Below are 20,730 nucleotides of genomic sequence, written 5' to 3' on the forward strand. Positions count from 1 at the left end.
AGCGAACGAACTAAAAAATATGTCAAATTTCAAACAGAAATGTATATCTCATCTCCTTACTCCCATTATTAATTCGATCTAAGCGCCCTCGCGACCACTCAGGTAACGAACAAACTAAAAAATTGCACTTCATGATAGTACTATAGATTTCATATACAAAGGCCTGGTACGCAGCTCGCGCTAAATTTTAGCTCCCATACAAATTATCGAAACATTTTTTATCTGAGCCCTTGTATATATAAACAAGGTCTGAGCTAAAATGGATCCCATACAAATTATCGATAACTTGTATGGGAATTTTATCTCGGCTAAAATTTAGCGCGAGCGTACCAGGCTTTCGGAAATATTTCAAAAACGGGAGCTGATAGGATATTTCTGACTTCAGATTCGTCCAGCATAACAAAAAATATAGAAAAGTATATTTTAGTGTCCGCACCAAAAAAAAAATAAAATGCACTACTTGGGTCGCACGTACTTGCTCTTATGCTTAAAGTAACTCTAATGTTAAAGCTTTTTATTCAAGAAAATTAGGAAAAATTTGATATTTTTAAGAAATTTCATAGGTAGTGTAAAAAAATAAAATCTATTTTTATAATTAGGTAATTAAACACCGTTTTAAATGGTGTTAAAAAAAACCAAGTATGCCATTTTATTACTTGTATAAAAAAGTATTTTTAGAAAAAAATTTTCGAAAATCGTAGGAGCCGTTTTTTTTTAAATAATTTTTTATATATAAAAAATGTCTAACATTTTTCAAAAAAATAGTTGGTATGCCATTTTGAAGAAATAATTAATTTACACATAAAAACTAAATTTCAAAATTTTTCATTAATCCGTTTTCATAAAATTGATTTTCAAAAAAAAAAATTTGAAATATTTTTTAAAAATCCAAAAATGCGTTTTTTGAAAATTTTCTAAAATTTTAATATTACCTTTACTTAAACACTTTTGTATAAAAATTTTCATTAAAATCGGGTTAATGTTGTACGAGATATTCAGAAACGAAAAAACCGTTCTATGACAGGTACCGTTAATAACGGTACAAAAAATATTTTTTTTATTTTAAAAATTGGTTCTTATTTGTAATACTACAAACAAAAATTTTAATCAAAATCGTTAGAGCCGTTTTTGAAAAAAATTAACTTTTGTATTTCCGTTATATGGCAGGTACCGTTAGTTTTGGTCATAAAAAAAAAATTTCAATTTCTCCTCTAGGGAATCACCAAAAACTGCTAACTACCAAGTTTCAAGAAAATCACTTCACTTGTTTAGGCTGCAGCTCCAGATAGAGACAGACACACAGACAGACAGACAGAATTGCCGGACCCACTTTTTTGAAGACTTCATAAATATTTGGTTCGGCAATGGTTGTTTTGTGGTTACCTGAGAACGAGAGATGAAAGAAAATATTCAAAAAGATAAGTTATTCGATCGTCAAACTCCTTCTTTTTTGTGAAATCATAACAAAATTTTGTATAGCATTGAAACAGCTTTATTTTGAATTCATCTCAGGATAAATATTAATTTCGACAAAATAAACAATAATTATTATGTAATTCTAAGTAAAAATAACACAGAAACAATCCTTTCCTATTTTGTTTAACTATAATTTTTGAATTTGGCCCTTTAGCCCCCACCACCACCACCTCTTGTCAACACATCATCGATGTTGGAATTATTTATAGAACTAAAATCTCCCGTGTTGCATGATATCGATGGAATATTGAAATTCGAAAATCCCCTATAATCGGTCACAGTAGTTGGTTTAATTGGTGATGGCAAATGAACTCCATTCGGAGGAGAATCACTCTCGAGCAAACTCTTTGGTTTCGAGTCTAATGATGAGTCTGCATCGAGTATATTCTTTTCCTCTTTATTCAATTCAACAGTTTGTTCAGTTAGGTCGTTGTCTTTTTTCATAAGTGGATCGAATTCTCCCAAATCGAATTTCGTTTCCTCAGCAACACTATTCTCACCACTTAAATCCGATAAATCAAAGTCATAGTTAATATTTGTTAGGCCACCTTTAAACTCTGAAGTGGTTGTAGTTAGCAAATCATCGGGAGTTTCAACACCATCCAAGGACGCAGTATCAAACGGCGTATAATTGAAAATAGGTGAGGCGAAAAGCAAATCCGTGGAATTGTCAGTCAACATAGATGTAGTTACACCTGCAGTTCCAGCAGCTGGTGACAGTCGATCTTTGGTTGTGTCCTTAAGTGATAAAGTTGACATAATCGGAGTTGGATTTTCATCTTTTGATAGATCCATCAAGTCATCATTCTTCATAATTGGCACAATCGATATTGGGATCAATTGATTTTTAAATATGGCTGCAGATTGGTCATTATCGATCGACGCAAGTAAATTGGTTTGAAAATGTCCAGTTGGGGGTTCAGATTCTACTTTGTTGTTTGATGATGAGCTCAAGTCGGCACTATTGTTGTGAGACCGGATTTTGCTTATTAGGAAAGATGGTGTTTTAATTGGTAAAACAGTTAATGGAGCACGACTGAGTGTAGCTTCAACCTTTAGAATAACGTCGCTCTGAAAAATTAATTATTAAATTTTAATTGTTGAGTTAAACCAAAATAGAATGTTACAAGCTTATAAGATAGTTTAGATCAAAGACGTACTAATATCAGCTTGTGATAATGTCTGGTCATTGTTCAACTTGTATCAAGTTACTCACCTTAAAATCATTCATTTCTTTTGATAAATTTGTGATCCCATTGAGAATATTTGAATTCTTCTTTTTCAATAATTCCATTCGCTTCATATTCTCCGATATAAGATGCAGACTTTCACATGCCAACAGTGCACTTTCCCAAGGTGTACTGTATGATTTCTGACCAGACATCAATAAATTGAAATCTTCTACAGGCATTTCCAAGCTTTCAGCGTTTAGTTTTTCAATAAATGAAATTGCACAACACTAAAATAGTTAATTTATATTATAGCCAAGCAATTTGAAATATCAATTTTTATAAAACTTACCAAATTGGTAAAGTAATAACCACCTTCACCACTCATTAGCCTCGAAGCATTACTAAATCGGGTTATAAAATTTATATTACTATGTAGTCGTACTGGATTTGCTTTGAGTACGACAAAAATCAAAGCGGGTAGAAATTCATCAGCGCTAGCAGGACCACCAGAAGCATGTTTTAGTAATGCGAAGATATGTCGACAACAACGCACCGTGCATTCGAGTTTCTCTTGTGGCGAATAGTAAGAATCTATTCCGACTAGTTCTGAAATATTACAATAAAAAAAGTTAAAGAGGTAAGTGATAGTAGATTATACTGATTACAAAAATCGACTTTTAATTTTTTTTTTTTTTAAGGGGATGGCTAAGGTTGGTTCCTACCAAAGAAATAATGTTATCGTTAATTTTTATGACTGTACAAATAAAATATATTTATTAAAAACAGTGTAGCAATTAAGTATGAAATTTGAAAAATATTATATAACATTTTTATGAAGAAATATTAAAAAATACTGCAATTGCGGCAATTATTCGGACGTTTCGCAAAAAAAAAAAAATCGCATTGCGGTGCTCCTCATAAATTGTTGCTGGAGCATTAGAAATCAAAAATCATTTGTTAAATAATACATAATAGTAATCCACAGGTAAACTGAAGATCGTTTTTTATTTTTTTTAAATTTTAATTTTTCAATTTTTTAAAACACTTTGAAGGGAAAAAAAATATTTTTAATTAAAAAAACATAACTTTTTGCGTTTGTAAAATAAAACTATTAATAAATTTGAAAAAAAAAAACTCTTCGGGGATACATTGTAAATTAAGTATAGAAAAAGTATTCCAAGTTTCAAAATAATCGGTGCAATTATTTGCAGTTATGAGGGGAACCGACTTTGCAAACTTGATTTTGGGAAAACGCTTTATAGTTAAGTTTTAGTACAAAACGTTCATAAGTGAAGTATGACTTCATAACTTTGTCAATTTTGCTCCAATTAACTTAAAATTTTAACACAATATTCTAAGTGATATTATGCATTATAATTGATAAAAAATGTAAACACATTTTAGTATCAACGTTGTTTATCAATTTCTGATATCTGCATTTTCTCGGATATTCAGGTCGCCATCAAATTTATTGAATCCATCTCCACAAACTCTTCTATAGATGGCGCAGCAGTTTAATAAACACATTTTTTTAGAATTTTTTTTCTCGAAAATTGTAGGAATTAAGTCAACTACCAATTCCTCACTTAACTAACTTAACTTAACTATTTTATGATTATAAAAAAACCCCTCAAAATCTGCTCACGATCATAAAAAAGGAACAACATTTCTACAAATTTTTATCTGAAGGCAAAACCCACAAAAAATTACTTTTTCTTATTCCCTGTCTCTACTTATTGGCCCGTATGCATAAAAAAGTAAACACTAGCAATAGGAAGTTAACTAGTATAAACTAAGTTTGGTATGCACAAAATGTGGATAAAAAAGTTCATACTTTACAATATTTCAAATAAAACCATTTAGTATTTTGTATGCACATTTTTAATTATATCATATATCATAAACCATGTTTTTTTAAATCGGATTCATTGCAACAAATTTCTACTCCGCGAATGCTACTAGCAGAATGCTATAATAAATGGAAACCTTAGGTGGAACACTCGTGCGGTCGCAAATCAAATTTGTCCAGCTTTAAAACAAGAAAGCTCGATAGAGCTGTTATCCCTGAAGAAACAAGCAATCCTGGAGAGGAAGATCTTATGGATCTGTACAGGCATGCAATACGACAGGATACGCAGAAAATACGTCAGCAACAAGAGATTGTATAAAGAAGCCAAAATTATAAAACTCGACAGATATCTTATCTAATCAAGCAGACGATGCCTACAGAACCAGACCAACCACCCAAACCCAATAATAGGAAGAGTCATAATCCAAGCCAAAACATTCTAACCAGCGGTACTTAGAAGCTAAACAAATTTTGGATGAGTATTTGATATCAACCCACGACGTGGCTGAAAGCCTAATCCCCCCTTAATCCAACCTACACAAACACAATAACAATTAACTGTAAATTTAGCTTTAAAAAAAATGTAAAAACATTAGGCTTTTTTTGTGCCGACATATTAGTAATATAATCAATGTACATTTTTCGATAACTAGCTTTAGGCTAGGCGCTCACATGCGATTTTAGTCGCGCAATTATTCAGTCCTAAAAATGGATCACAAGGATTTCAACGACCACATGCTTCTCGCGATTAAAAATTGTAAATTGTGTCTAGAGTCATTGAAATTCTTGTCAACTGATTTGCGCCTAGCCTTAACAAAATTGTTATATAATAACTGCTCAATAAAAATTTCGTTAAAAAAAAACTGAAGAAACTGTAGATTAACTCAGTGATAGGTGTCATAAAAGATGACTTCCTTAGATTAAGCTCCCATCGACCATAAAAGCCTATTTCGCTTCATTAAAGGCTCTTAATGATTCTTCGTGTAGGAAAATTCTATGGATTCTATTGTGGTATCACAATCACGGTTGCCACTGGTGAAAAAAATTCCTAACAAAATTCCTACCAAATTATACAGAAAACTACCAATTCTCTAATTTTTGTTTTTAAAGCCAAGTATACAGGGAGTACATTCTATAAAAAATGAAACGAAAACGATCGTTCGTCTATGAAAAACGAAAGAAAATTTGCGACAGATACAGTACAAATTCTTTCGTTTTTCAAGTTGTATGAATCAAACCTTTCGCACACACGAAAACGTTTGTTCGTTTTCGCCATACAGAATCTCACCCCAGTTCTTTTAGATAAAAAAAAAATAAGTGGCGAAGAAAAAATATCTATGGTGAACAGTTGTAAGTTTTATTCCGCAAAAACAATGGACTGCACATTGTTTTGCGAGAAAAAAAATCGTGGTGACTATAAATTTTTTTTCCGATTTTGGTTTACAGCTGTGGTGAGCTAAAAAAATTTTTTTTTTGGAAAAAATCTAAAAAAATCTCTCCCATAAGAAATGAATTGTTTTTATTTTTTTGCTAGAAGAACTGTATACTTAGCTTAAGTGATAAAAATGATTCAAAAACGGTAACTATATTTAAAGTATGTAAATTACAACTACAAAGCCACTTTTTGCTAAAATTGCAAAGAATACAAATGAAGCAAAACAAATAAAAAAAGGTTAAATTATTAAAAAAAAACTTTACGAAGATTTTCTGATGCTCTGCGGCAAATTTTGTTGCATTTATCATTTCAAAACTAAAGGTTTTTTTATAGATCTGAAGTATGTTTTAAGCGGAGTGATTGAATGAAATTAAATTACAGTACCTTGACATATTATTAGGCCCAAGCGAAGAAAATACAATTTTTTGCTTCATGTTGCTGAATTTTTAAAGTTTTTGTCGAAATATCTTAATTTTTTTTTCGTCTCATTTACTTACGTTTATCATGTACATACGGATTGACTTAAAAAAAAAAGTAAAAGAATTCATAAATTTTGATATAAAATAACGTGCAAAAGGGAATAAGCTCCAAAAGAAGTTTTCTATGGAATTCATGACCGAAAAATTTCCAGACGGGTCCAATACTTAAATTTTTGTATCGAGGAATAACGTGACATTCTTATCTTTAGGGCAAAAGTCCAATCTTGCATAAATAAAGAAGATCTGATCGTCTTTAAAGTCAATCTGTATGTACATGATAAGTGTAAGTAAATGAGAAAAAAAAACTAAGATATTTCGACAAAAAATTTAATAACTCAGCAACATGAAAATTGTATTTTTTTCGTTTGGGCCTAATAATATTGCAAGGTACTGTATAAGGTGTAGTGACTCTCCTCCAAAATGTGTTTTGTCTAAGTAGGTACAGTGCACAGTGGTACCGGTTTCTAAGAAGGGCGGCCATAGGGGATTATGGTTAGGATAGCAACAAAATATACTTGAATATGTGTGAGAATATATTTTTTTTAACAATAAAAAATGAATTAATTTAAAAACAATTGTTTTATAAAGAAATCTTGTATATATTTAATAACAAATTGTAAAAAGAAGCCTTGAATCTACATACAAACAAATGATAAGTTATTTTTTAAAATTATTTATTTGTTTTTTTTTTTTTTTCAATTTCAGTCATAATTTTTATGTTACATTTCAGATTTAAAGCTTGCTTAATATCATATATTTTTATAAAAATATGTTGCAAAAACTTAAGGAAAACATAAAAAGTTAAAAAAAAAAAATTTTTTTTGAAAAACTTTAAATATGAGAAATATGGGTAAAATTGAAACAATAAGTGTGAAAGAGTCAGTCGTAGCCCGTCGCACTTATTCGCAGACAGATTAAATTGTTTAAGAAACTACACGTGCTAGAGAAAATTTATGTATATGAATCATGTATTTATATTGATGACAACATAGTTAAAAGTTTCGGTAAAGTGAGAAGAAAAACAAAAGTATGGAATTTGAACCTGTCCTTTTCTAGTCTGTTTTTTATTGAAAATTTTAAATAAAATGGAATTGTAAACTCTTTAAATAAAGTACATACCTTCCACTTTAAGTTCCATAACAAAAAAAAAACTTTAAAAATAATTTTAACCGAAAAATACACTTAAAAGTTTAAGTTGATTCGGGATAAAAAATAAAGCATTGAAATCAGACTTTTTTCGACAACTTTTCATGGTCGATATGAAAAGTTCCGTTATTTTCTCAAAATGTCTGTTATGCTATCTTAAAGAATAGGCTTTTTATAACAAATATAACGAAAAATGACGTCATTATATTGACATCGATATTTCGGCCTATGGCCTACTACGGAACCACTGTGCAGTGGGTTCATCAGTTAGATACAAGGTTTTAGTCGATTTCTGAAGTTATCAGGATGAAATGCTTTCTGAAATAGAGGACATTAGAAATTTTAATTGAAGTTTTGAAGCTATATTTCTTTTTTTCTTACTAATGCATTTAAATTGCAACTTTTAAAAACAGATTTTGTAATCTATAAGAAAGAAATTATATAAATGTAATTGACTGACTTAAGAATAAAGCGTTTAATGGTCATTCTAAAAACTATAAAATAGTTTTTTAAGGTGACTTAAAAAAACCTACCAAAACTAGTCTAAAACCGAAAAAACCTACCAAATTTGGTAGGAATCTACCAAAACGGCAACCGTTATCACAATAGGTCATTGAATGTTAAGTAAACAGGGAGTGATGGGATACACAACGCACGTCTTTTATATATTAAGAACCGTACGTGAGCTCTTCAACTCTTAAATACTACCTTTCCGAGAATAACTTTTCAATTATTAACTCACCAGTTATTGCGTTGTATACAAGTTCTCTTGATTCTGCATTCACTTCGTCAATACTACAAACCAAATGTTTAGCAGTAATCCAGCTCAATTGTCGAATTCGTTTCTGAATTTGGGCATCACTCTCTTCGTCCGAAGTGAAATAAGGTGAAAATAAAAATCTAAAACAAAATCATCATTTTTAAAATATTAATTTCAATTAAATTCTCAATTAACTTGTGATTTTGGGTCATAACAACTTTCTCAAAGAAATCAATGGTCGCCTCACGTTCTTCGCTTGTTGTTATTGCAAAACGTGGATCCGAATTGACCAGATCCCCGAGTTTAGTGTAAGCATTCTGAACTAACTCAGATAGTTCGTCAATATTCTTATTGCTAGTATTCATATAAGTTCGAATTGCATTGTCCAAACGTTGAATATCATTTTTTAATTTTCGCTTTGCATCGTCTGGTATTCGCAGTTGTTTGAGTTGTAATATAAACTGGCTTTCTGTTGGATCAGGCACATATGGCCTCTGTTCTTCTTTACTTTCTTTACTTTGTACTAAAAAAAGAAATCACGCAAAAGAGGAAAAAAATGACACATTTTTTATGATTATGAGAATTTTTGATTATACAAACATTTTGGTGTTGGAAAGGACTTTGGAAAGACGGAAAACTTTTTCTTGGATGTTCCCTGATCGCTTTGGTTACTGGCATTTCGAGATGGTGACAGCTGTCCATGGGTTAGAATGTTTTTGGGAGAAAGTCGTCCAGGTTGAGTTTTTAGTAGGGCAGGATCGATTTTTGAAGTAGTTAGACCAATTTCTATACATAACGAGGGATTGATTGAAATTTTTTGTTAAATTGATTAATTACATTTTTTGTAAGTTGTTTTTACGTCTTTTTCTTTTGTCATTGCGTTCTCGGAAACACTTTGAACATAGTCCATCGAATTGGGCATTTCCATAAAATCCACAGCCTTTGCGACATTTTAAATCTTGTTGGCCAATACGTAAGGATGGAGGCCTTGCTAATGCCATATTTGTCAAAAATTTTATTTTTTTGCAATTATATTTAACTTAAAAATTAATTGAATTTTTTATTTTTGTTATTAAATAATAATAAATTTTTTGTGACTTCACTCGACCATTTTTCGATTTATTTTTCTGTATTTGGATTTTGACATTTGTTTCGCGGATATGACATTTCAAATCAATTAGTGGTGTATTCACAATGGTGATTTTATTTTTATTTAAAACACAGTGCTGTCAACCTGAAATATTTGTTACTAGGACAGGGCTTACACAGTCCTTTGGGAGCTGGCAAAGTACTGTTAATAGTTCACTATCCATTTTCAATGGAACGCATTTTCAACGAAATCAATGTAATTGCCATCTACTGGAGGGCAGAAGAGCATGAGTAGTACTAGTAGGGTAGAAGGGGGAGCATTTGCCAATGGGGTACCTTTGCCAGTCCAGGTTTTTTTCCAAACCAACAGAATATTAAATACTGAAAAATCATTTTCTGTTGCACATTTACGATTGAAAACTTTCTACAAAGTTTGACAGCTTTTGGCTAGACACGAAATAAATTAGACGCTTGTGATAGTTTTTTAATGTTGAGAACCAAAATATGAAAGGCACATAACCGTCGTAAATTTTAAATATTTGTCTGGTTAAATTACTATTTCATACAAATATCTTTTGAAAATTATGTTTACTATGCTGTGATGTAGAACTGGTTTTTTTACTGTTTAACTTATAAAAAAGTTATAAGTAAATTTTCGAAAGATTATCATGTGGGGTACATTTGCCATTTATTTTTGGGTAGGTTTTGATCTGGCAAATGCAGCCCATGGGGTACATTTGCCAGAAGCGAGCTACCTCAAAAGAGGATGGTAGAATCCTAAAAAATCAATCCCTTCTTCGTATTTTCAGCTAAAAAGAAGTTTTGTTTATGATTATTGGTTTTATTTGTATTAACTTTGATATTTAGGTAACTGGCAATCCCTCCCCACCCCCGTGGCAAAGCCTCCCACCTGGGGAGGCTTTGCCACATCACTTTTCGTTTTTTTGAATAAATTATTAAAAATAGAAATAATTAATATATCAAGATGAAAAAAATATTTAAGTGAAGATAATAAAGTCAATAATAATATCAGATATAAAAAAATTAAAACAAACGTAAAAACTTTGCGTTAAGTCAATTTTCCTAAATCCTGGCAAATCCTCCCCCTTCTACCCTAATTAATGTCATCTACTCATGAGTAAAGTACCACCTCCAATGAAAAGCGGCTATTGCTAACCAATGAATAAGAAATACTAGGTTGAACAGAATGAATTGAGGGAGTAGCATCGCGTACGCAAGATTTGCTGAGATAGGACTCAGGTACATAAGGCCCACTTTTTATTAATGAGGCTTAATTTCCGCTTGAGTGGGGACATAACGCCCACATTCAATATGGGGCTTATGTTGCACTCAAGTAGGAGATAATTTTATAATTTGTGTATCCTTTTTTAGTGGGACATAACGCCCAATTTTTGTTTATGGGGCTTATGTCCCACTTGAGTTTGTGGTTGGTGTTTTCAGATATTTTACACATACATTTTATTTTTATGAATATTTTCAAGATAATCATTTTTAGCAAAAAAAACAAAACCGACTTCCATGGATCGAAACTGGGTTTTATGGTTTATGGGACCACACTGCACCAGCTTTCCAATACAAAAAGAATTATTAAAATTGGTTCACTCAGTCCAAAGTTATGAGGTAGCAAACATAAAAAAAAAAAAACAAAAAAAAATACAGACGAATTGAATACCTTTTTGGAAGTCGGTAAAAATAGACTGATTTTTGTAAATGCAACAGAGTTTTTGTGTAACTTTTGTTTTATTTTAATTTATTTGTTTTGAAAAACTGTTTCCGATGTTTGTTTTTTGTTTTAGTTTAATTTTGATTTTTTTTTCAATTTTGGCCTTGCAGAATACTTAAGATTAAGAAAAAATTTCGTTTTGATTCAGCAGCGTACAGGCCTTAAGTAGTAGGTAAGTAGTTTAGTGTAAGCTAGCAGTAAGTTAAGAGTTTATCACCTCCAAACAGGGAGAAAACAGACCACATAGAATTAAGCGGATCGCACCTTAATTTAAGCGGATTTCTGCATGGTTTTTTTTCTAAGATGAGTTTCACCTTAAATTAAGGTGACATCACCTTAAATTAAGGTGAAAAGTCTCATTAATTTCTTGAATGAGCATATTAAAAAAAAAAAAACTGGCAGCCACCGGGGATCGAACCTACAACTGTTGGGTTACTAGGCCAGTGCCTTACCACTGTGCTATCTCACTGTTGGTAACGAGTATGATAAACTGCAAGTAAAGCTAAGGTGTGACTATAATTTTAAATTTTTTATTTTTGGTCGGTTTTTACTTGCGATATAGGTACTATAGGGCAAGTTTAGGATTCGTAAAAAAAATCGAACTCGAGATAACAATTTTACATGACATTACGATGATGGAGAATGCCAAAAAAGTCGGTCCGGCAATTCTGTCTGTCTGTCTGTCTGTCTGTCTGTCTGTAAGAACCTCGAGCTACAGCCTAAACTACTAAAGCGATTTTCTTCAAACTTGGTAGTTAACAGTTTTGAGTGATTCCCTAGAGGAGAAATTGAAGTTTTTTTTTTAGGACCAAAACTAACGGTACCTGTCATATAACGAAAACAGAAAAGTTGATTTATTTCAAAAACGGCTCTAACGATTTTGATTAAAATTTTTCTGCTTACTGTTACAGATAAGAGCCTTCTTTGACAATAAAAAAAATATTTTTTGTACCGTTATTAACGGTACCTGCCATAGAACGGTTTTTTTGATTTATGAATTTCTCATAAACGACAAAACAGATTTCGATCAAATTTTTAATACAGAAACGTTTAAACAATCATTATTTAAAAAAAATTAAAATTTTTCAAAAACCACATTTTTGGATTTTTAAAAAATATTTCAAAATTTTTTTTTGAAAAATCAATTTTTTGGAAACGAGTTGGTGAAAAAATTTAAAATTTTGTTTTTATGTGTAAATTAATTATTTATTCAAAATTGCATATCAACTTTTTTTTTGAAAAATGTTAGAAAATTTTTATATATAAAAAATTATTTTTTTAAAAAACGGCTCTAACGATTTTCGAAATTTTTTTTCTAAAAATTCCTTTTTATACTAGAAATAAAATGGCATACTTAGTTTTTTGTAAAAGATCATTTAAAACGGTATTTAATTATTTATAAAAACGAATTTTATTTTTTTTTTGTACCACTAACGAAATTCCATGAAAATATCAAATTTTAAATTTTCCCTAATTTTGTTCAATGAAAAACTTTAACATTAGAGTGACTTTTACCATAAGAGCAAGTACGTGCGACCCCAGTCGTGCAATTTATTTTAAGATGAACATTCACATTAAAATAAGACGAAGTTCACATTAAATTTAACTGAGTTTAAGTGGAATCACCTTATTTTAAGAGGATATCACCTTATTTTAAGGTGGTATAATTAATTTAATGTGCGCATCATCTTATTTTAAGATGACACTTTTTTCTCCGAGAAGGAACGGGGATATTTGCTATTGTTGATGTCTCAGTTACCACGGATACGGTCTCAAGTATTCAACTCAAATCTGTGACCCAAAGTTGCGATACTAGTCTGTGACTGTATGACCCAAAGTTGCGATACTAGTCTGTGACTGTATGATGACTGAAGTGTACAACTGAAGTGTGCCACTCATGTCTGCGACTCAAGTGGTGACTCAAGTCTAAGAATGAAGTCTGCGACTCAAGATCCACTCTCATAGCTCCCTTTCCCTATCAATGAGTCTTTTAGAACAGAAAAGTTCACCATTGACCATATATTCACATTACGGCAGATCTTGGAAAAAACCTCGGATACCAATCATCTACTCATCGAGACCACCTGAATGGAGCCATATCAAGTTTTGGCTAGCTGATGAATCTGGTTGGTGAGGCCCGAATTCACAGTTGATTGTAGCTCCGCCTCAGGGAACATGGTCACCATAAAAAAGTAAGTAATTAAGTCAGTAATTCAGTGAAGACTATGACAACAAAATATCATCAAAAAACTCAAAAACTTACCCTACTTTAATTTTTCCTTAAAAAAAAATGTTAAACAAAAAGAAAATGCTTATGATTGTATCCGTATATTTATTTTACTTAAGTGCCAGAGTACAGTCCATAATTCTATATTTTTATTTATATAAAAAGAGTTCACAAATAAAAAAACAACATAAATTTCATATATAACAACATGAAGGATACATTGAGACAAACATTATTTCTTTTTTATATTTTTTTTTCAACACTTATGTTTGTGCTACATCATAGTTTTTTTTTGTCAAATAAATATCTGATAAAACTAAAAAAAAAAAATATTAATTCTTCACAAAATTCGATTGAGATTTGTAACATTTTATAATTATTAGTACTTAATTTAAACTTTTTCAAAAGCTCAATTTTTATCATTTTTTATAATTTATTCTCATTAAGGAATAAGATTCATCGTTAGTTGTTGTTGTAGTTCTTGAAATGTTTTGACAGTATAATTTATTTTTTATTTACATAAAATAATTATATTTACCTTTTTTTTATTTTTTTTTTATCTCACAAAGGAGTTTATATGGCTTTTAAGGTAGAATGAATGCAACGTTTAGAAAAAGTAAAGAAAACCCTCGATATGGGTTAACATTAAAAGATCACAATACGCTGCTTGTTTTTTTTTTATTTAATTGGAAATTTTTATTTTGTTTTTAAAAGTAAGACAATTTTTTAGGCATTAGTAACAAGATTTTATATTTATTTTTTTTTCTGTTTACGCATGGAATTAAATATAAAAAAAAATAAATTTTTAATTTCTTTTATGGACAAGATTTTTGGACGTATGTTCTTGCAATAACAAAAATAAAGTAAAACAATAAGTAAAATATACATTGAAACGGTTGAAACGTGTTTTTTTTTACATGTTACTGCTGAGGAATACAATTTTTTTTTTTTTAATTTATGCCTTTTTGTGTATATTGTATTTTTTGTATATGAATAAGTATCTACATCTAAATAAGCTCCTTTTCGTAAAAAATATAATAAATATCTACTTTACATAACATTTCCCTACGTTTTGAATTGTTTTCTTCAGCTACTATTCTTTTGAAATTGTTTTTTTTTTGTTTACTATTTTTAAACGATTTTTTTTTATAAAGATCAACTATTTTTTTTTTATAAAATCTAGTTTTTTTTTAAGTTTAATTCTGTTTTTTTTTTTTTTTTTTTTCTTATACAATTTTGATCTCGTCGTTACTATTGATAAGGTTAACTAAAATTTTGATTAGATGTCTTTTTATCTTCATTGAAATCTTGTTTTTTTTTTAACAAAAAAATACAACACGTATGCCACCTACATTATATTTTTCGAAACTTCTTACCAGGTTTTACTAAGGCTTATTATTAAAATAATTTATAATGTCAATAAAAAATAGAAAAAGCCGGTAAATGATTTTCGTTAAATTTAACTTAAACTAAAATATTTAGCAGTCTGCGTTTCCATGGTCATGTGGATGCATTGAATTTTCAAGCTTTTAAAGTGTTACTGAAGCTCAGTTTTTCCGGACGAAAGCAAACATAACTTCGTGAAACTTAGGACATAATTTTAACATGTTCAATAAAAAGATCCTCAATAGAAATTAAAAGAGATGCATTCCATTTGGATACTTTCTAGTTTCCAAAAAATTGAAAATTGTAAAATGAAGACAGATGAAGTTCTAGATATTGTGCTAGATATTGCTCTAGTAGATATTGTACTAGATATTGTGCTAGTACTTTCTGATCCCAATTACCAATATCAGGGGTCTTATTAGTCCTGTTCCATTGGAGGTGGTAGTTTACTTATGAATAGATCTAGTACAACAATTAACACATGATCTTCCAATCGAAGAGATAGAAATGTGTAGTTGTTGTATGTAATGTAGATTTCTACTCATAAGTAGTATACCATTTCCAAGGGATCGAGGCTATAGTCATTGAATTTTTAGCTTTATTAAAATGTTTTTATACCTTCTAAAAGAGCTCTTATTCATGCAACCACAAAACCACCACCTTCCATTTTTACTTCACATCAAGGCATAACTCTGTTTTGTTTTAAAGTGAATTACTGTAATTGACTAACAATTTGTCGTTTTAATCCTATGGACCTACATTTTCTTCATTAATATCTTCTTTTCTTCTCTTTTTCTCTATAAATACGTCAAGAATTTTAAAAGTTTTAATTTAAAAATGCCGTGAAAACTTTTAAAATAATGTTTAAAAATCTTTTACAATTTAAAAATAACTACTTCTATTACTATATTATAATATTATCTGTTCTAGTTACATTCAACTGGAAAGTATACTTAACTCTTACTCTCCCATACTCTTTTCTATTTTTAACTTTTCTATGTTTTTTGTATTCAAAAAAAAATCGATTGGATTTTTTTTTATAGATTAGCTTTTAATCAATGAACTTTATTCGATTTTTTTGTGTTTGTTTGTTTAAAAAAAAAGTATTTTTTTTTTGTTTGGTTTTCCCCCTTAAACTTATATTAATAATTTTGATTGTGTAATTATTATTATATATTTCGGCTAGCTAAAATATTTTAAACCTGCGATTAGTAAAAACTTTTCAATAAAAAGTTCTGAATCGAGTACGGCAATATGTGCTGCTCTACCGATGAGCGCATTTGCTGTATGGGGGAGGGCATGATGTACATCATATCGTGCAAGTGTCAGTTCGGGACGAGCCAAAATTGGTGCCATAATGTTGTGGACCATTTCCCTGTAAAAATAAAATCAAAGTTATAGTAAATAGTTTACATAAAAAATATCTTGCTTCGAAAACTTAAAGATCGTTTAAACTAGTTTAATCTTAAAATTTCTGTGCAAGAATATTGAAAAAAAAAAAAAACAAAATTTGAATTTTGAGACCAGGACCAACTAAAAACTACAAACTGTCAAAAATCTGCGAAAGTAAATTTCAAACATTCAGAAAGGTTGTGTGTATTTTTATGTACTTTATGTAATTTTTGAAAATGCATTTAAATTTAGCAAATTCATTAAAAAAAAAAATTGTTAATTTGTGTAATTTCAAAGGCCTGTTGATTATGGAGCTTTAATTCAGAACCAATTTCGAGACATTGGACAAAAGATATCGTATTCACAATGTAAGAAGAAGAAAATAAATGTTTGGTTGGAAATTTTTCAGGAACAAGACCTCCAAAAAATTTTTAGTTTGATGTCTCACTCGATGAATTAGGAGGAAATTTTTAAAATTGCATTTTTGTTGGATTTTTTTTTTAAATAATAAAAGAAATATATTTGTATTTGAATGTATTTAAACCTGTTGATTATGAACTCATAGCTTTTTATCAAAACCATTTTCGAGACTTTGGTCAAAAGGTATGGGCTTCGGAATGTAAGAAAAAGAATATCGATAGTTCATAGTCAAAAAACGATACTTTTAGCTCCAAAAATCGTCGATTTTGATTACCAATTTATCGACTATCGCTTTAGCCGATTTCACCCCACACCTCCAAAAAAGTGACCTTTCTTGATGTCTCACTAGAGTGATTTAGTTAATTTTAAAGGACACACTGGGCCACTGCGGTGTATACGTAACATTTTTTTTTTCAATGCAAAAGTTCGATTTCTTACTTATAATATTATTGTCTTTGTCTAAAGTTTGGATTCATTTCCTCACTTACCTGTAAACAGTTCCTAAATTAGAGCTATCACGAATTGCTGCTTTGCACAATTCAAGTCTAGCCGAATGTGCTGGAACATAACGATCCTGACTGGATCCACATAGTAATATATTTTTGAAATGATGCAAGGTACTACGTTGACTAAGGCGATATAAAAAGGTGTTTCGCAAATCGGATGTATCCCTTAAACAAAGTTGCAAAAGTGATCCAGATTTCTTCCATTTCTGCATAAACCACATTCCTGCTTAATAAAAATACATTTAGTTCAAATTTCTGTGTAATTAAATTAAAAAAAAAATGTACATAACTAACATCAAAAGCAAACATATCAGTTTATGTACATTTTGTGCTCTTACCCATATTGACAAGTCCACTAGAATTATAGAGTGTCCCAAGATGTGGCCCAGAAAGAGACAGGAATGTATGGAGTCGTGGCAGTAATTGCCTCATTTGCGGGCGTGATAATGCTGAACGAACAATGATTGTACCTAACGAATGTGCAACGAATGATATTTTTGTTGGATTTAATCCACATGATTCGATATGGTAAAGTATTTCAGCAACCAATCTAAAAAAAAAAAGTCGATGTTTAAGTTAAAAAGTGAGAGTAATTTGATGATTAAGAAAAAAAACCTGTCAGTCATTGTATCGAAATCTGAAAAAGTGTCACCCTGATTCCGTTCAGACATAAGGAACTCCAAGTTCACACCGGGCAGTCCAAGCTCCAGATATGTCCGAACCAAACGCAAGTCGGCCGAGTTGCCATCCAATCCATGGACGCAGATTATTAAATGCATTCCGTGTGGTGAAAATGCTCGATACTCATCGCTAATATAGAAGTATGGCAGCTCTGAAGCTAGTTTCGGATAATCCGAGTAGATACCTCCGTTGTATTTGATTTGTTTTCGGAACTCTTCTCTGCATTTTTCAAACTCCAGCAATGAAAGTGTTGATTCTTGAGTCTTTCGCTTGTTAGCCTTGTTATTCCACTTCTGACTGTCTGTTCTATCAATCAATTGGCAGTTATTTTCCTTATCCTCATCTTCAGTGTCACCCGTAGTGGCATGACCATTCATACCGTTTATCAAAATTGGATCCTTTGGTCTTTTGATCTCACTGACACTTTGCGATAAACTCAAGCCCGTTTTGTTTAAAGTTGCTGATGGAGCAGGCCTTAAAGACTCGTATATGTGATATACAGGATTATCGATAGCTCCAATAGGCTTTCGCTGTACTGGGGCACTTTGAAAGATCTCCTTCAAAGCTGGTGGCTGATGCAGTATTTGCGGTGGAAATAGAGAGGAATCATTTAGTTTCAAGCTTCCATTAATGGTGGTATCACTTTTCGTAGTTTCTGAACTAGGTGGTGGGTCTCTGAATTCATCAGGTGGCAGTAGATCATCTTGAAATTGTTGAGGTGGTGGTACTCGTAGATTTTCAAAAGGATTGTCTCTGAGTGTTGTCAGATCAAAGTCCGATTTTGATTTTTCACCATATTTTCCTCTCTGTCGTTTGTTATTAGTATTGGCGATGGTCTCTCTGCTTCCAGCTGCATGTTTTGACGATGAGAATTCTCTGTGAATTCTTGGGTAAGGTCCCTTGATCGCATTTGCTGATACATCGGAGGCGTTGCGATTTAAATTACGAGTTAATCGTCGAGCATCGGCGTCGATTTTGTTACGCTCTGATTTTGATTTCAGAGTGACAGTGCTCACTTTTTTGTGAACTGGAATATCGCCATTTAGCAGCTTGTAAGGACCCATTGTTGAACGTGTATGACGTTGAGCTTTATTGTGCTGTTGATCTAGAAGTTTTTGAAGTTTAAGCCTAAGTTGTTCCCCATTAACCATTGTTTCTTTTTTAACATGAATTTGCTGCTGTTCATTGGTTAAGGTCTCTGGGCTGGATGGTCCTGAGCTTCTTCGACTTGACACCCAACCACTTTGGTCACTCAATGACGATGTTGAGCTACTACTTATTTTCTTTTTGATTGGAGATGTATCAAACTGCGGCGGAGGTGCCAAATTTGGCAGACTTTCGCTAAACCCATAAGGGTTCTGTTCTGTATTTAGAGCTTCAAGTTTAAATGGAACACTGGCTGAAGATAGCATTTTTTGTTCCCGTGACCTACTTACCTTGCTCGGTATGTCACTTTCCGAGCTACTTGAGTCTTTCTTAAGTGTACCATTTTTGAGCATTTCCTTCAGGTCAGACACTCGAACTCTGGCAATTTCTACTGATCGAGGTATAGTTGAGGGATTGTTTTGGGCAATATTGCCTTTTGAGTTTTTCAAAGTTTGTGATGAGTTACTCCGTGGAATTGCAGTTATTCCAACAGGAATCTGTGGAGTACTTGTGGCACAAGGGAAATGTTTTTTGCTTCTTACCGGCGGATAAGAGTTCCTTGGCGGAGGAGCACTTAGACCACCTTTTGGTAAGGAATTGTAGTAAGAATTGGGCTGTTTTGGAGGATTAAGCATTTTGATTTCATGCAGATAGTCAAACTTTCCGGGCTTGGTCGATGTATCTGGGAACCTATTGAGAGTACCCCCGAAATTTTTGCAAGACCGATCATTGAAATTGCAGTCACCATTTACGAGGTATGGCTGTTGAGTCCTTGATGGATCTTCGGCTTTCTTGTATTTTTCACGAAACTCATTTATATTACGCATTAGATCTTCAGCTTGAACTTTTCCCTTACGATTCATGGTATTCTGAGGAGTGGGTGTGACCAGGTGAAGATTTCCATTTAACTGGGGCTGTCTGTAGTCGAATGACATATCGGACTGTTGGACACAGTTCTGCCTCAGTGAGGGGGTACTATGGACAGTTCCATCAAGTTGGTCCAATGATTTACTGTGTCGAGCTGGAAGAGTTCCACTACCCATCACACAATAACCATTTCGGTATTCTAGCGAACAATCAACACCATCTAGAAGTGTTGAAACGGAATGTCGGGACATGGTGAGTTGGTTTAAATTGTTGTGGTGGTGGTGAGGAGCAGTTGAAGCAGCAGCCGGTGCTATTGTTAAACTTGCCTGAAGTATTTCCCCACCAAGTGCAAAACGAGGTGTTAAAACACCCAAATAGTTCTGGGGCTTATGATATTCGAAATTGACTGTGCATGAGCACGAGTCTTTGCGACCATTTAAACTGTTAATTGAGTTCGTTTTGCAAGTTTTTGCTGGAAGCTGGGCCTTGTTGATAACATTTTCAACGGCATTCAGATGTGGATCACTGCCAGTTCGTCTGCGGGAGAACTTTGGCGGATCCAAATAGCGATCTTCGAAAATGAGTGGTAGTGAGTTGGAATCTCCATCGAGTGGAGTGCAATGAACTGGCAGTGGAGGTAGTGACTGCATGTAACGACTTCTTCTAGCCATTTCACAAATGGCGACGTAGTTTTGATAGTTGCTGTCATAGCATCCAGCAGCTGAATGTCTGGGATTTTCCATGACGAAAAATCCTTCTGAAAACCGACGAACTCGTAAAATGTGATGTTTCTTTGCTAGGAGCGTATGAATGGATGCTTGAGTTGAAGCGTGTAATATTCTACGCCAGAACATTATGCATTCGGCGCAGAGTTGTGCAATATCAGAATTAGCTCGAATGGCAAAGTCTTCTTCGCCATCGTGTAACTGTAAGGAAACAAATATTCAATTAAAAC

At 32.0% G+C, this 20,730-nt stretch overlaps 2 protein-coding genes across 7 annotated transcripts in view; both read right to left on the reverse strand.

Moving 5' to 3' along the window:
- Positions 1-1,477: 1,477 nt before the first annotated feature.
- Positions 1,478-9,478, reverse strand: LOC129910734 (rab5 GDP/GTP exchange factor). The gene is made up of 7 exons (XM_055988227.1): positions 9,177-9,478; positions 8,918-9,103; positions 8,513-8,840; positions 8,300-8,457; positions 2,998-3,254; positions 2,693-2,935; positions 1,478-2,547 (listed from the first exon to the last, which is right to left on the reverse strand). The coding sequence occupies exons 1-7, from the start codon at positions 9,316-9,318 to the stop codon at positions 1,627-1,629; spliced, it is 2,235 nt and encodes a 744-aa protein (XP_055844202.1). The 5' UTR covers positions 9,319-9,478; the 3' UTR covers positions 1,478-1,626.
- Positions 9,479-14,677: 5,199 nt separating this feature from the next.
- The window catches only part of LOC129908614 (uncharacterized), a 47,579-nt gene continuing 41,526 nt past the window's right edge, over positions 14,678-20,730 (reverse strand). For 4 of the 6 annotated variants that reach the window (XM_055985244.1, XM_055985245.1, XM_055985247.1 and 1 more), the window contains 4 exons: positions 17,697-20,701; positions 17,420-17,631; positions 17,064-17,307; positions 14,678-16,138 (listed from right to left, as the gene is read on the reverse strand). In XM_055985244.1, the coding sequence (XP_055841219.1) occupies positions 15,946-16,138; positions 17,064-17,307; positions 17,420-17,631; positions 17,697-20,701 (3,654 nt within the window). In that variant the 3' untranslated portion in view covers positions 14,678-15,945. The remainder of the gene's footprint in view (positions 16,139-17,063; positions 17,308-17,419; positions 17,632-17,696; positions 20,702-20,730) is intronic. The other 2 variants (XM_055985248.1, XM_055985246.1) reach the window with 1 other exon arrangement.

This window comes from Episyrphus balteatus, chromosome 2 (assembly GCF_945859705.1).
Source record: "Episyrphus balteatus chromosome 2, idEpiBalt1.1, whole genome shotgun sequence".
NCBI lineage: Eukaryota > Metazoa > Arthropoda > Insecta > Diptera > Syrphidae > Episyrphus > Episyrphus balteatus.

Coding starts and splice junctions, on each gene's coding strand:
- LOC129910734 (XM_055988227.1), bottom strand. CDS start 9,318: ATGGCATTAGCAAGGCCTCCATCCTTACGTATTGGCCAACAAGATTTA. Junction 9,104..9,176: donor CAATGACAAAAGAAAAAGAC/GTAAAAACAACT, acceptor CGTTATGTATAG/AAATTGGTCTAACTACTTCA. Junction 8,841..8,917: donor GTCCTTTCCAACACCAAAAT/GTTTGTATAATC, acceptor TTCTTTTTTTAG/TACAAAGTAAAGAAAGTAAA.